The sequence below is a fragment of the Manis javanica genome, chromosome 10, assembly GCF_040802235.1.
Source record: "Manis javanica isolate MJ-LG chromosome 10, MJ_LKY, whole genome shotgun sequence".
Classification (NCBI taxonomy): Eukaryota; Metazoa; Chordata; class Mammalia; order Pholidota; family Manidae; genus Manis; species Manis javanica.
Window position 1 is genome coordinate 3,438,869 of NC_133165.1, and position 13,679 is coordinate 3,452,547.

The 13,679-nt window shown below is 47.0% G+C and overlaps 3 protein-coding genes across 5 annotated transcripts in view; 1 reads left to right on the forward strand and 2 right to left on the reverse strand.

Moving 5' to 3' along the window:
* ZNF200 (zinc finger protein 200) overlaps nt 1-3,515 on the forward strand; it is a 37,423-nt gene extending 33,908 nt beyond the window's left edge. The window contains exon 5 of the mRNA XM_073214628.1: nt 1,592-3,515. The gene's annotated coding sequence lies outside the window, so the exon portion shown is untranslated. The remainder of the gene's footprint in view (nt 1-1,591) is intronic.
* Nucleotides 1-6,915, reverse strand: part of LOC108394851 (olfactory receptor 1f45-like) — a 38,485-nt gene extending 31,570 nt beyond the window's left edge. Inside the window, exon 1 of one of the 3 annotated variants that reach the window (XR_012121920.1) lies at nt 6,835-6,908. The gene's annotated coding sequence lies outside the window, so the exon portion shown is untranslated. Of the gene's footprint in view, nt 1-6,834 lie in introns of all 3 variants that reach the window. The other 2 variants (XM_037024451.2, XM_073214629.1) reach the window with 2 other exon arrangements.
* A 3,110-nt stretch (nt 6,916-10,025) lies between these two features.
* Nucleotides 10,026-10,964, reverse strand: LOC108394856 (olfactory receptor 1F1). Its single transcript, XM_037024453.2, has one exon. The coding sequence runs from the start codon at nt 10,962-10,964 to the stop codon at nt 10,026-10,028; it is 939 nt and encodes a 312-aa protein (XP_036880348.2).
* Between the last annotated feature and the right edge of the window lie 2,715 nt (nt 10,965-13,679).

Consider the following 13,679-nt stretch of genomic DNA (forward strand, 5'->3'; position numbering starts at 1 on the left):
ATTCAGACAACAGGTGCCATTTCCTTTCAAACAGTTGAAAGAGCTGAAAGAGGCCTGCAATAAATATGGCCCCACTGCTCCGTTTACATTAACCATCTTAGAAGCTATGACTACAGAAGCTTTGCCCGCGGGAGATTGGAAGTCCTTAGCACATGCATGTCTTACGGGGGGGAGATTATCTGCTATGGAATCAGAATTTTATGAGAATTGTCAGAAAACAGCTAGGACTTATGCTGCTCAGCAAATACCCATTGTTTTTGACATGTTGGCGGGAGAGGGCCAATATGCTGAGGTGGATCAACAGTTGGTCTTTCAGTTAGCAGTATATGCTCAAACAATGCGGCAGCTAGAAGAGCATGGAAGGCTCTCCCAGAAAATACTAATAGAACAGAGGAGGTCTCTAAAAGCAGGCAAGGGCCTGATGAGCCATTTCAAGAATCTGTGGCTCACGAGTTGAAGGTGCACCCACTATCTTCACGGATGGCTCCAGCAATGGCACGGCTGTGTATGTAGTGCATGGCAAAGCCTTTTCGCACCGCACCACTCCAGCCTCAGCACAAGTGGTAGAACTGCGTGCTGTGGCTTTAGTTCTGTCCACTTTTTGTCCTCATTTAATCTCTACTCAGCCAGTATGTAGTCAATGCAGTCTCCCGACTGGAGACTGTTCCTCTCATGGACACTTCTCCTACAGCCATCCAGCAACTTTTTGTACAGATACAGTCTTTGCTTCAACAGCGGACAGAGCGCTGTTATATAGGTCACATATGTGCTCACACTATGTTACCTGGTCCTTTGACTGCAGGTGATGCATTAGCTGATGCAGCCACGCGCTGCAGAGGCCTTACACAAATAGAAAAGGCTTTGCACTCTCACTCATCATATCATCAAAACAGTCATAGTCTTCACAAATATTTTCACATCACTAGAGAAGCTGTGAGACAAATTGTTAAACGATGCTCAACCTGTCCTGAGCATTTCAACCTTCCACAACTTGGTGTCAACCCTCATGGCCTCCTGCCAAATCCCCTGTGGCAGATGGATGTCACACACATCCTTGAATTTGGAAAATTAAAATATGTTCATGTTACCATTGACACCTATTCAGGTTTCTTGCATGCTACCGCTCTCTCTGGAGAATCCACTCCGCAAGTCATTCGCCATCGCCTCTCCTGCTTCGCTGTTACAGGCATTCCCAAGCTGATTAAAACGGACATTGGATCCGGCTATACCAGTAGCCGCTTTCGCACATTTTGTGCGCAATGGGGTATTGCCCACAAGACAGGCATCCCCTATAATCCCCAGGGCCAAGGCATTGTTGAAGAGCCCATGGCACTTTGAAAGCCCAGCTCAATAAAATTAAGAAGGGGGAGTTATACCCTGTTACACCTTTGAATTATTTATCCCATGCACTCTATATTTAAAAATTTTTAACTCTAGACCTTGCGGACGCAGTTTCACAGAGCGCTTTTGGTGCTCTGGCGGTCATCCACCCCTCGCACAGGTGTGATGGAAAGATCCTCTGACCGGGGAGTGGCAAGGTCAGGATCCCATCCTTCTTTGGGGGTGAGGACACGTTTGTGTCTTTCCACAGGATGCTGAGGGCCCGAGGTGGTGGCCAGAAAGGCTGGTGCGTCATGCAGACCATAGTCCTCCTGACCCTGCTCCAGCTCTGGAGGACCCCAGCTGAAGAGCAAGCAGCGGAGCAAGCAGTTCAGCGCATATGTTGGGCGTATGTTCCTGACCCTCCTCTGCTCCATCCAGTCAGTTGGAAGTCTTCCGAGGTACAGATTTACTCCAATGATTCTGACATTTTGGGAGGCCCGTCGGAACACCAAGCAATAGGAGCAACGGCACCTTGCCTTCTGACCACCCTGTGTGCAGTGTGCTTACATCTTCATCTTCACTTAAAAATGACACCTTGCCACTACCCTGGACAAAGTGCAAGGGCTCCCTTTCACTTGCGGGCGCAGGTGGTGAATGGCCACAGCAGATGAACATCACTAAAGAACTTTACATTGTGGACTGGTCTTTAGGACCAAATTGAAAGACACTGGCCCTGCAATAGAGGACTCTCTATGGGACTTTGGTACACTCCAGATGGGTACCCTCAAACCTCTTGGTGGAAAATAGGGGTGGCTAAGGGAGGGTTAGACTGGGATAATAATACAAGCATTAATGTAAACAATGACACACATGTGGCGGCTTGAGTTGCCCCCCACCCCATGCGCTGTTGGTAGGGTCTATTTCTATTAATATGACTTACCAGAAAAATGTTTCACATTGCCTGTAAAAATTGCAGTCTCACTAGCTGCATCTCTTCTGTGTCCAACAATACCATGGTTCTTTTACTTAAGCAACCCCCGTTCCTTTTGATTCCCGTGAACCACACGGGACCTTGGTATGATGATAAGGGCCTGTGAGTGTTGATAGAATTGAAGAAAGCTCTAGACTGTCCCAAGAGAGCTGTGGGCCTCATTATTGTAGGGTTGTTATCTTTAATTTCCTTTATTGTATCTTCTACTGTAGCATTAACTGAGAATGTACAAACTGCAATGCAACTCAGGCTCTTAATGATCAAGGAAATATTGATTGAGAAAATAAGTCATAAGCTTAATGCCCTGTACGACATGGTCATGTATTTGGGCGAAGAGGTTCAGGGCCTAAAGTTAAGGCACCAATTGAAATGTCATGCAGCTTATAATGAAATTTGTGTCACATCTAAAGAGTATAATCAATCTAAGTATAGTTGGGAAACGGTGAAGAATCACCTACAGGGCATATGGCTTACTGATAATTTCACCAAGATTTTCTAGACCTACATAAGGAGATACTTGATATGCAAAATGCAGAACTGTGGTTTGATCCTGTTAAAACCGCTCAAGATATCCTAGACACCCTCAAGCACGCAGCCTCTCCTTTCGGCAAGTTGGGAGACTTGCCCCATTTTCTGTTATCCATTGCGACTGCTCTGCTATGTCTTCTTGTAATGATATTATTGATACCTTGTGTCATCAAACTACAATTACGGTCCTTTTTGCAACTGGGTTCCAAGACCCATATGCTACCTCTTAAACACCACCTTCCTTATATGGATGTGGGACAGGATAGTCAACGACAGGTAAGTGTCTTGGAGACCTCTGGCAACCTAAGACAGGGCCCTCATGATGGAACGTGGGTACCAATGATGGGTAAGTCCAGATGAGTCGTCCAGGAACACCTAAGACAGGCACTGTCACCCTCTTATAAAATAAAAAAGGGGGAGATGTGGGGAGCGGGCTGATGCCCCTTCCCCCACTTGCTGATGTGGCAGGAATGGAGAACAAAGAACATCCTGTTTATGCATTCCATGAGCAACTGAAGGAGCCCTGCTGTGCCTACCTTTGCCCGGCTACCACTGACGCCAATACTGTGCTTGATTGTCTATTGGATAATGCTATTTCCTGGAATAGTGTGCCTTCGTTGCTGTATAAATACTCTGGACTCTAATAAAGCTTTGCTGGCAACATGCAGGAGCGTCAGCCCTCCCAGTTCTTTCTGTCTTTCTTTGTTTTCTTTGCCCCCCTTCTGCACTTCAGGACCTGCTCGACTCGGCGCTGCCGGACCGCGTCAGTGGAGTATAACAACAAATCAAAACTGAAGGAACAAAACAGCAACAGACTCACAGACTCCAAGAAGGGAATAGTGGTTACCAAAGACAAGGGATATGGAAGGGTGGGTGGGAAGGGAGGGAGAAGAGGATTAAAGACATTATAATCAGCATTCACAATATAGGTAGGTCCGGGAAGGCAGTATAGCATGGGAAGACAAATAATGACTCTCTAGCATCTTACTACACTGATCGTGTGATGGTGGGGCGGGGTGAAGACTTGATAATATGCCTGAATGTTGAAACCACAATCTTGCTCATGTGAAACCTCCATAAGATTGTATATCAATTATACCTTAATTGTTTAAAATGACAAAAAAAGGAAGAAAGGAAGAAAATATAACTGAAAGATGTAGTCTTCACTTCCACAGACAGATATGACCTATTAGTTGATAGTAATAATTGTCCTTATCCGAAGTCAAATTCATGTTTCCTTTTTCTTTAGCCAGCATCTCAGCACCTCAAGCTTTTTAGAATCTAAACCAAACTTTCATGTCTATGTGATCTGACCTCCTTATGATCTTCCCTAGTCTTTTATTAACTGCCATCACGAACTGGCAATTTTAGAATCGTCTCAGAGAGATCTTTCCATCCACAATCCTCTCTGCTATCATTGTGGAGCAGAAGAACAATTTTCTATAGACAGCCAAAGTCATTAACAATATTATAATCTCCTTTTTGGTCGGTTTATCCAGTAGCAAATGGAGTCCAAATTGGCCAGCAGTAAGTCTCTTCAGAGCTCACTATTGCTGGGATAAGAAGCAAAATTTTCCAAGCAGATCATTAGGTATCACAAAAGGAGGCGCTCCCTTCTACCTCTTGTTTCTTTACCCTATCAATTACCGGCTGGGAGAAAGTTCAGCCTACGTTGTCTAGTGGTATGAAACTCATACTGTATCCTGTGAAACAGCACACTAACCTCACAGGGCAACCTCAAATGGTGCCAGCCCTGAGTCTTTAGAAGTCCACTTCTCTATTCCATAAGATCCACTGCTCTGGCTGATGGTGTACAAGTAAATACCACCAAAACTCATGCCTCACAGACACCAGCCTCATCCTTTGTGTTAGTTATGTATTGTCAAGTACAATATTATCACAAACTTACCAACTTTAAACACTAACCACTTATCTCACAGCATTCCTATGGGCCAGGAATCTGGAAAGGGTTTAGTTGAATGGTTCTGGATCAGGGCTTCTCGCCAGACTGCAGTTGTCAGCAGGGGCTGTCATCTTAATGACTAGACAATGGCTAGAGGATGGCCTCCAAGACGGCTAGATTGTACTGCACTGGCAGGAAGGCTCGGGTGCTCACATGGACTTCTTCATAGAGCTGACCTGACAGTCCTTGCAGCAGGGTAGCTGTTTTCCCCCAGAGTGAGTGATTAAGACAGCAAGATGGAAGCTACAGTATCTTTTATGACAGAGCTCCCGAAGTCACACGCCATCATTTCCACAACATCCTATTGCTTACACTGACCAAAATGGACCATTTGGCTATGGACCAAAATGTCTGTGTCTCTGCAAAATACATATGTTGAAATCCTAACCCCAAAGGGAATGAATGGTGTTAGGAGGTGGGACATTTGGGAGGCGATAGGGTCATGAAGGCAGAAACCTCACCAACGGAATTAGTAGCCCTATGAGAGACCCAAGACAGCTCCCTTGTCCCTTTTGCCACAGGAGGCTACATTAGAAAGACTGTCATCCATGAACACGGGAGTGGGCTCTCACCAGACACCAAATACGTTCACATCCTCATCTTTGACCCTTTCAGTCCCCAGAACTGTAAAAAACACACTTCTATTCTCTGTAAGCTACACCATCTATAGTATTGTTATAGCAGCCTGAATGGATTGAGACAAAGAGTCAGCCCAATGCAGTGCGGGAAGGGATTACACCAGCCGGGATCATTGTAGGCCACCTTAGCAACTGGTTACCACTTTCTTTCACTATAATGTGAGCTCCTTGGTGAGAAACAATATTTGTGGGTTGCCAGGTTGATGAGTAGCCCCATTAATCCCTAATGCACATCCTATTAGTCTTTCATCCTCAGTATGATCAGTGCCTGTTTGTGTACATTAGCTTCTGTAAGTCCGAGGAAAGGAAATCCAAGGGCAAAATACCTCTAAAAACTGAAATCAGTCAAAGGGAGAAATAAAGTTTAGAATCCATTTATTGCTCACAAACTGCAGTCCAAGGCCTTCTCTCTTTCCTGCTCCAGCAGAAGCAATACTGGCCCTCCCCTCACCTCTCAGGTATAGATAAGCCCACCTTGCCCAGGTAATTACCCCCATTGATATGGAGATGAATTTCTCTCCACCCCTGAGGAATGGTGCAAATGCACTAAAGCCATACTCCTGTCCACTCTTGAGCACCTGTCGATATGCAGATGGACCAAAGCCAGGCGAGATTCTGGAAATACTATGATTTTACCTACAGCCTCCCTTTCCCCAGTGCTTCTGCACATTCCCAGACACGCTCACACAGGTTTTCTACTTACATCCACCTCCCACAATATCACTTTCCTTAAATAATCTTTATTAAGCGATAAGTGATGCCTGGGATGTCATCAAGATCCTGTCTGATTCACAAAGCTCGAACCTTAACATCCCCTTTAGGTCTGCAGCACAGGCCACCAGCTGTACAAGCAAACACATCAACATTCCCTCCCACACCAGAAATCTCAAACCAACGATTCGCAAACATGAAGGTGCACAGAAACCACCTACGGTAGTTGCTAAAGTGAAGATTCTGATTCAGGAAATCTCGGGTGGGGCCTGAGGCTGTCCATTTCTAACAATCACGCAGGCAATTCTCGGTCCTCATGTCCCACTGAGTAGCGCAGGCTTAACCTTGGGGTAGGAGGAGCCCTTACTCTGGGAAGGGCCCGAGCCACCCGCACCCGTTTCTACGCCGCTGCCTCCCCGCCAACCTCACCTTTTGAAAGGATATCCAGATGTAAGTCAGACCTTAACCTCCGACCAACCCAGCTTATGGAAATAGGGCAGGAATCCTAAATACCTCGCGACCCATCCTAACCGGGAAAGGCAGACGGATGGAGCAGAGACCTAAAGGCCCGCGACCGAGTGCGAAAGGCTCCTGGTACCCGCCAGCTGCCCACGTCTGGAGAGCAAAAACCTGAGTTCCTCTTTATGCCATTTTTAAATGAGAGATTTTGAGCCACTTACTGCCATCTAGAACCTTGGCTCCATCTAGAGTCTCCAGCTCACTGTGCTTCAAGTGAAATACTGCCCCGCCCTTCCCCACGGAGACCGAGCTGCGCTGAGGCCCCGCCCCTCCCATCTAATTGGCCAAGGGCACACAGCCCACCATTACTGCATAATTAAAGAACGATCCGCAGGGGGGCGGGGCAAAGAGAGCCCGGAGATTCAGCCTCTCATTGGTCCCGTGCGAGGGAGAGGCAGTGCTTCCGGAAGAGGTCCTGCCGGGTTGACAGTCTGGCGCTGCGCGTGCGCGCGGTAGGACCGCCTAGGGAGGTCCACCTGCCCCCTGCAAACTCCCATGTGCGGGAGGTGTGGCGCGCACGTGCAATTCTTAAGGGGTCCCCAGAAACTTACTAACCAAGGTAAATGATATTTCAAAGTAGTTTGTTTGTTTATTAAAGTATCATTGATATACACTCTTATGAAGGTTTTACATTAAAAACATTGTGGTTACTACATTCACCCATATTATCAAGTCCCCCCTGAAGGACCCCCACCCATAAGATGGCGAACTTCCTGCTTCTTTTCTGGGTCCTTGGTTCCCGCTGGCGCCACCTGAAGCCCAATCACCTCTCGCCCCCCTCCCAATCCCAGCACCTAGCCAATAGCCACCAGCCCCGTAGAAGTAACACCACAATCACCCCATGCCCCTTCCTATATAACCCAGCACCTTTCCCTAATAAAGCAGAATTCTCCGGTGAATTGCTGCTGTGTGTCGCTCCTTCCTTTCACCCCCCATACCCCATTGAGGTCACTGTCCAACAGTGTAGTAAGATGCCACAGAGTCACTACTTGTCTTCTCTGTGCTACGCTGTTTTCTCAGTGACGCCGCACACACCTTCTGTAGCAATCATAATACCCCTCAGTCCGCTTCTCCCTTCCTGCCCACCCACCTTCCCTCCCTCCTCCCCCTTGGTAACCACTAGTCCGTTCTTGGAGTCGGTGAGTCTCAACGCAATGTTCTTTAAAAAGCAAAGCTGATGCAGGAAATCTTTTAAAAAGTATAAAGGCAAGAGCACTAAGCTCAAAGTTTAAGACCTTCACTTAGTCAAGAGAATTTATCAAATATGGCCATTCTCTCCATTGAAACGTAGTAGACGAAGATTTTGAAAATATTCATGGGTATAGTTTAAAGTTAGTGGTGCAGCTAGATAAACAAAGCTGGAAGTTAGTGTTAAAAACCACTTGGGGGTGGTGGGGGTGGTACTGACAGTAAAAGGAGCTGAGCACCATTCCAGTTTCTGCAGAGCTGTGAGCATTTTAAAGGGAGCAAGATAGCGGGACCGTGAGCAGTCAGGGAAGTGGCAAATCACACAAAGCTGGTGGTGGGGGCAGCGGCTACTCCTTGTGAAACCCGTCTGCGCATGCTCCCGGGCTCAGAGGGCAGATGGGTGCCTGTAGTTAGTCACCCTCCTACGGAGGTGAGATGGGCCCTATTTTCAGGTGTTCCTGGAGCGAAGAATACATTCTTTTAGCAGCCTTGACTCTCCTGAGGCAGGCGCTTCAAGGGGGCAGGGTGCCCTGGCAGTGTCTGTCTGGATCTGTGAGGCCCAGGGTGGGCTTGCTCCAGAAGAGGGAAGAGCCTACCCAGAGCTTGGTCACGGAGGGATTGTTGCCACTAAGAGAGTAAAACTAATAAAGTATTCTGGTTTTGGTATGAATAAAATTTTGGAGTTAAAATAATGTGAGTTTCACTATACCTACTTCAAATTTTTTCAATATTTTTCAACTATTTAAATGCTTTAGAAAAAATACATTACAACATGCATAAGAGGCTTCGTATGGCTTGAAATCTCTGCTGTAAGGTGGCAGACAGCTGAGCCAAGCCCATCAACTCCATAGGGAAACTTTTCCATCTTCTTCTCCAGTAACATCCTCGTATTGACTCATTCACATAATCACGTATTCAGGTAAATAATAATTGCTGAGCAACTACTCCATCCCAGGTACTGTTGATAAAACTGGGTCCCTGCGTTCATGGGGATACAGCCTAGTAGCACTGGGGGGACAGGAATGAGTCATTATTCCTCAAGGCATCGGCTTCTGCTATTTACTCATTATTTATGAAACGTGCTTTACATGAACCAGACCAAGGCATAACACTGAGTGTATGAAATGTGGATAATGATACATTCCTGACTTCAAAGGCTTTATATGCTCATGGTGGAAGACCCAAGAAGAACGGAAGGTGACTACATCATGAGCCCTCATGAATGGGATTAGTGCCCTCGTTGAAGAGACGCCTCAGAGCTCCCTCCCTACTGTCATCATGGCGGACACGGTGAGAAGAGCCAACTGTAAAGCAGGAACAGGCCCCCATGAGCTGGTGACCCTGCTGGAGCCTTGCTCAGGGGCTTCCAGCCTCCATAACTGGGAGAAGCAAATGTTTGGTGTTTCAGCCAGTGGTCTTTGGAATTTTTGGTGTTGCGGCCTGAATGGAGTGACAGGCACTAAAATTATGAAGCATTCTTTGGATTCTGTGTGAGCCTCAGGAATGTGAATTATGGTAAAACAACCAGCCCTCTCTGCGCAAGAGCACGTGAGCCCACAGGATCCTCCCGGTGACGGTTTCTCACTTCAGTTGTTATTAACAAAGAAGGACATCAGATTTCCTCTGAGGGTCTCTAGGCTCTCTCTGCATGATGAGCAATCGTCAAAGACATCCAAAACAGTGCGACTGTCAACTCAGAAAGTTACATTACAACCCTCTGGGGAAGTTAAAGGGGGAAAATGACAATGCTTGGGTCACAGCCAATAGATTCTGATTTAATTGCCATGTCCAACATCAGTCTGTACCTGTCAGAGCCCCATGAGTAGTCCAGCGTGCACCCAAGGTGGGAAACCGCTCCCAGAGACTCGGAGAGCACTTCCAGAAAGGAAGTGCGGTAATATTTGTTACTAACACTTTTCCCAGTGATCACATAGAAAGGTAAAACTTGGCCTTTGTGCAACATAGTTTGAAATACAGTATGTAGAAGCAAATATAATTGCCTGTTTAAAGGAGCATGGCTGTACTTAAGTCGGAGTCCACTGTTAAGTATCTATTGAGAGTTTTATTGTAAGTTGTTTGCAGTTACTTTGATAAGTAGATTGCTACACTTAAATGAGTTGGCAAAGACGAATATGCCTGGAAGGATAAGCCCCTCATACTCTCATCAGGAAGAGTGTGTGTTCCTGCCAATCATTTTTAGCAGCGACCGTTTCAAGTCCCTGTTCCTCAGGCTGTAGATGAAGGGGTTCAGCATGGGGGTCACCACCGTGTACATCACAGTAGCTGCAGCGTCCTTTGCAGACGAGTGTGAGGACAAAGGGTTGAAATACACAGCGATGATGGTGCCGTAAAAGAGGGAAACCACGGCCAGGTGGGAGCCACAGGTGGAGAAGGCTTTCCATCTTCCCTTTGGGGATGGGACTCTCAGGACGGCACTGGCGATGTGCATATACGAAGTCAGGATGCAAACAAATGGGGTGATCATGATCAGGGCCCCCTCAGTCAGAATCATCACCTCGTTGAGGCGTGTGTCAGAGCAGGAGAGTGTCAGGAGGGGAGTCACATCACAGAAGAAGTGGGGGATGGCATTGTCTGCACAGAACGAGAGTCGAGCCATCAGCAGGGTGTGCAACAGGACATTCAGGTTGGCAATGACCCACGGCACAGCGACCAGCAGGGCACAGCACTGGGGGGTCATCTTCGTTGTGTAGTGTAAGGGGTGGCATATGGCCACAAAGCGGTCATAGGCCATCACAGCCAGGAGGAAATTGTCCATCTCCACGAACACGAAAACAAAATACATCTGCGTGAGGCACGCAGAGAAGGAGATGCTCTGACTCCCGAGTACGTGGTTGGCCAGCATCTTGGGGATGGTGGTGGAAGAGAAGCAGACGTCCATGAAGGACAGGGTGCTGAGGAAGAAGTACATGGGGGTGTGCAGGCGGGAGTCCGCGCCGACGGCCAGGAGGATGAGCAGGTTTCCCAGGACCGTGGCCAGGTACATGGTCAGGAAGAGCGCGAAGAGCAGCTGCTGCTGCTGGGGCTGCCTGGAGAGCCCCAGGAGGAGGAACTCGGAGACGCCCGACCGGTTCGCCCCTCTCATGGTTGGGGCCGGACCCCGAGGAACAGATGACAGTGACGTTGGGAAGCCAGGTGAGGATGGCTAAGATGTGAGAAGTCAGGCTCCAGACAGGGCACATTTGCCAATCGGTTCAAAGAGTTGCTAAGACAGGCTATGCCCACCCCACCTGCACTCTCAATTTCCAGCACTAAGTTCTGATGTTTTTCCTACTTGATGCGCTGATTTTTTTTGTGCTGGTAAACACACATTACTGAGAAACAGACAGGTATCTACCCAGCTTGACTCTATGACTATGTGTGTCTCTGCCTACAGGGTCTAGTTCTCTCCCCTACCCTCCCAGCTTGTACAGAGCTCATAAAGAGACAAGGGCTATGGTTGATTATTGCTGGGTTCATCTCAAGCAATAGATTCAAAACGCCTACCATTAACCTCCTGTGTCTGGAAGATGTCACAGAAGAAGTTCCTAAAAGAATTTCACATCGTCATAGATATTAATGTCTCCACTGCTGTACTCTTACCCTGGGGTGGTTGGCACTATTGCTGTCACCTCTGCATAACTCATCAATGCTTGTCTTCACTGTAGAAATTGCAGTATCTTAGGAATGTCGGCAGGTACTGAGTGAGTGAGGAGCAGGGGTTCGAGGGCTTAGTCCTCTGTGTAGGAAAGATGTTCAGGGCAGTCACAGAGCGGCTTTGACAGGAGCTTAACCACTGGGGCAACATTCCCTGAGGGCCTCATTAGAGACAAGAAAAGAATAATTGTCTTGCCTGCTTTTTGGCCCCTTTAGATCAAACAATGACAAAGAAATTATCTAAGGTTTAGATGTAACTCTTCAGTCAAAACTTAAAGATACTAGAAACAATGTCGCCTCGACGGAGACAAATCCCAGACAAAAATCCCCAGGGATCTCAAACCTGCGACCTGGTGATCTGGGGTTGTGCTCATAGAAAGGGAAATTCAGTTATTAAATACTCATTCTCCTCACTTCCGTTGTTCAGACCAGGGGCTATTCCTGTGTTTTCTCTATAACCTGTGCTTTTTTATGCCTGGTTATCTTCCAAGAAGGTTAGGGAGGCCTGACCTCCCATTCTCCCTGATCTCAGATGAGAATACTGAGCGCACATTCCATTGTTGAGCTTAATCTGGGAACATGTCTGGATAAAGGATAGCCTGATTCCACGGGAAGTTCTCCCCAGGAGAACCCAGCATGCTGTGATTTACCAACCGCAGGCCCTAAGGGCAGATACCTTTTGGAATGTCTGTCCATCTCATACTGTTTACCTTACTTTCTGAATGGAACCCTCAAAACCACATAGTAGTGACAGTGGGGAAGCTGGAAACCATCTTTTACCACATCCCCTCCCCTTCATCATAGCTGCCTTCATCAAGGCATTCAGAACTAGGATTAAGGGAGAGCTGACGCATATCACTATATGTCCTGGCTGGAATGTGTCAATCCAGCCCTATTCTGTCTGCCCAATGCTATGCCATGGACTGAGGAGCAGAGAGGGGCGGGAGAAACAAACACATAGAAAGAAGAAGGTTTGGGGTGGAGAAAATCCTTATTGATTCCTGATTCTGAGTGAGAGTCCTTTCCTGATAATTGACTATGTTACAGTGTATTTCATTCGGAAATAATACAAACCAATTGTGCTTAATTTTAGCAGAAAAGGTTTCATTAAGACTATGGAGTCCATCAATGGATGAGAGCATAAACAAATTACAGTCTATATATATAAGGGAGTATTATTCAGCCATAAAAAGGAACTAAGTCCTAATATATGTCACAACATGGGTGAGCCTCAAAAGCATTTTGCTCAGTTAAAAAAGAGAGAAAAGGTCACATATTGTATGATAGGACATCCAGGTGGCAGGGCCCAAGAGTCAGATGTTTGGGCCTGTGGCTCAGGGGTGGGTCTGGCTTCATGATTCAGAAGTCATAAGCACATGGCTATGAGAAGGAAGGTCATTGCCAATGGGGAAAGAGCGAAAAAGGAAAAAAATCCAAGAAGAAAACCCATGAAGACAATAACGTACCCTGTGATCTGTAAAGACAGGCACAAGGAGACAAGAAACAAAAATAAGGTGTAGTCTCAGAGGCCAAGACCTAAGTTTCAAAAGGAAAAAACCCTGTTCAGGTGATGAACTATCACAGTGACAGTGTGCAGCAGACCCTCCCACCCCAGCTCAACTGAGCTGCAGACCGCGGGTCATCTGGGCCTGGTGCTTGGCTGTGGTTAGGCTCGCATCTGCTGTTCGTGTGCTCTCTTGAGTCTCAGACTGGAGGGGAAGCAGGGATCCAGAGCGCGTTCTGGGGGTGCACCGAGTGCAAGAGGGCAAACCGCTCTGCAAGCCCACTGGAAGCCTCTCCTCAGGTCGCCAAACTAACACCCCCTTGGCCAAAGCAATTCATGTGACCAGACCCCCAGGCAAGGGTCACGGAAGGGCACTCCATCTGCCATGAAGCCATGGAAAGGCCATGGATACATAACTGTATTACAGGGGAGTGAACGAGTGAGCTCCGTAACTCATCCTACCACAAGAACCTAGCGGTAAACAATGCCAGTAAGATAGTAATTAAGTAAAGAACTAGATGGCATTGAATATGTTTTGTAAAATTCTTTTTTAAAGAAAACACTAAGTGATGTTTTTAAAGTATCATTTATAATGTGGTAAGTGCAAGACAGCCTGGCGGTTGCATATGTGTTTTGGCCAGCCAACAGGCTTAGTTCTTA

What these genes read in the sequence shown, in the direction of transcription:
- LOC108394856 (XM_037024453.2), bottom strand. Translation starts at nt 10,964, where the DNA reads ATGAGAGGGGCGAACCGGTCGGGCGTCTCCGAGTTCCTCCTCCTGGGG.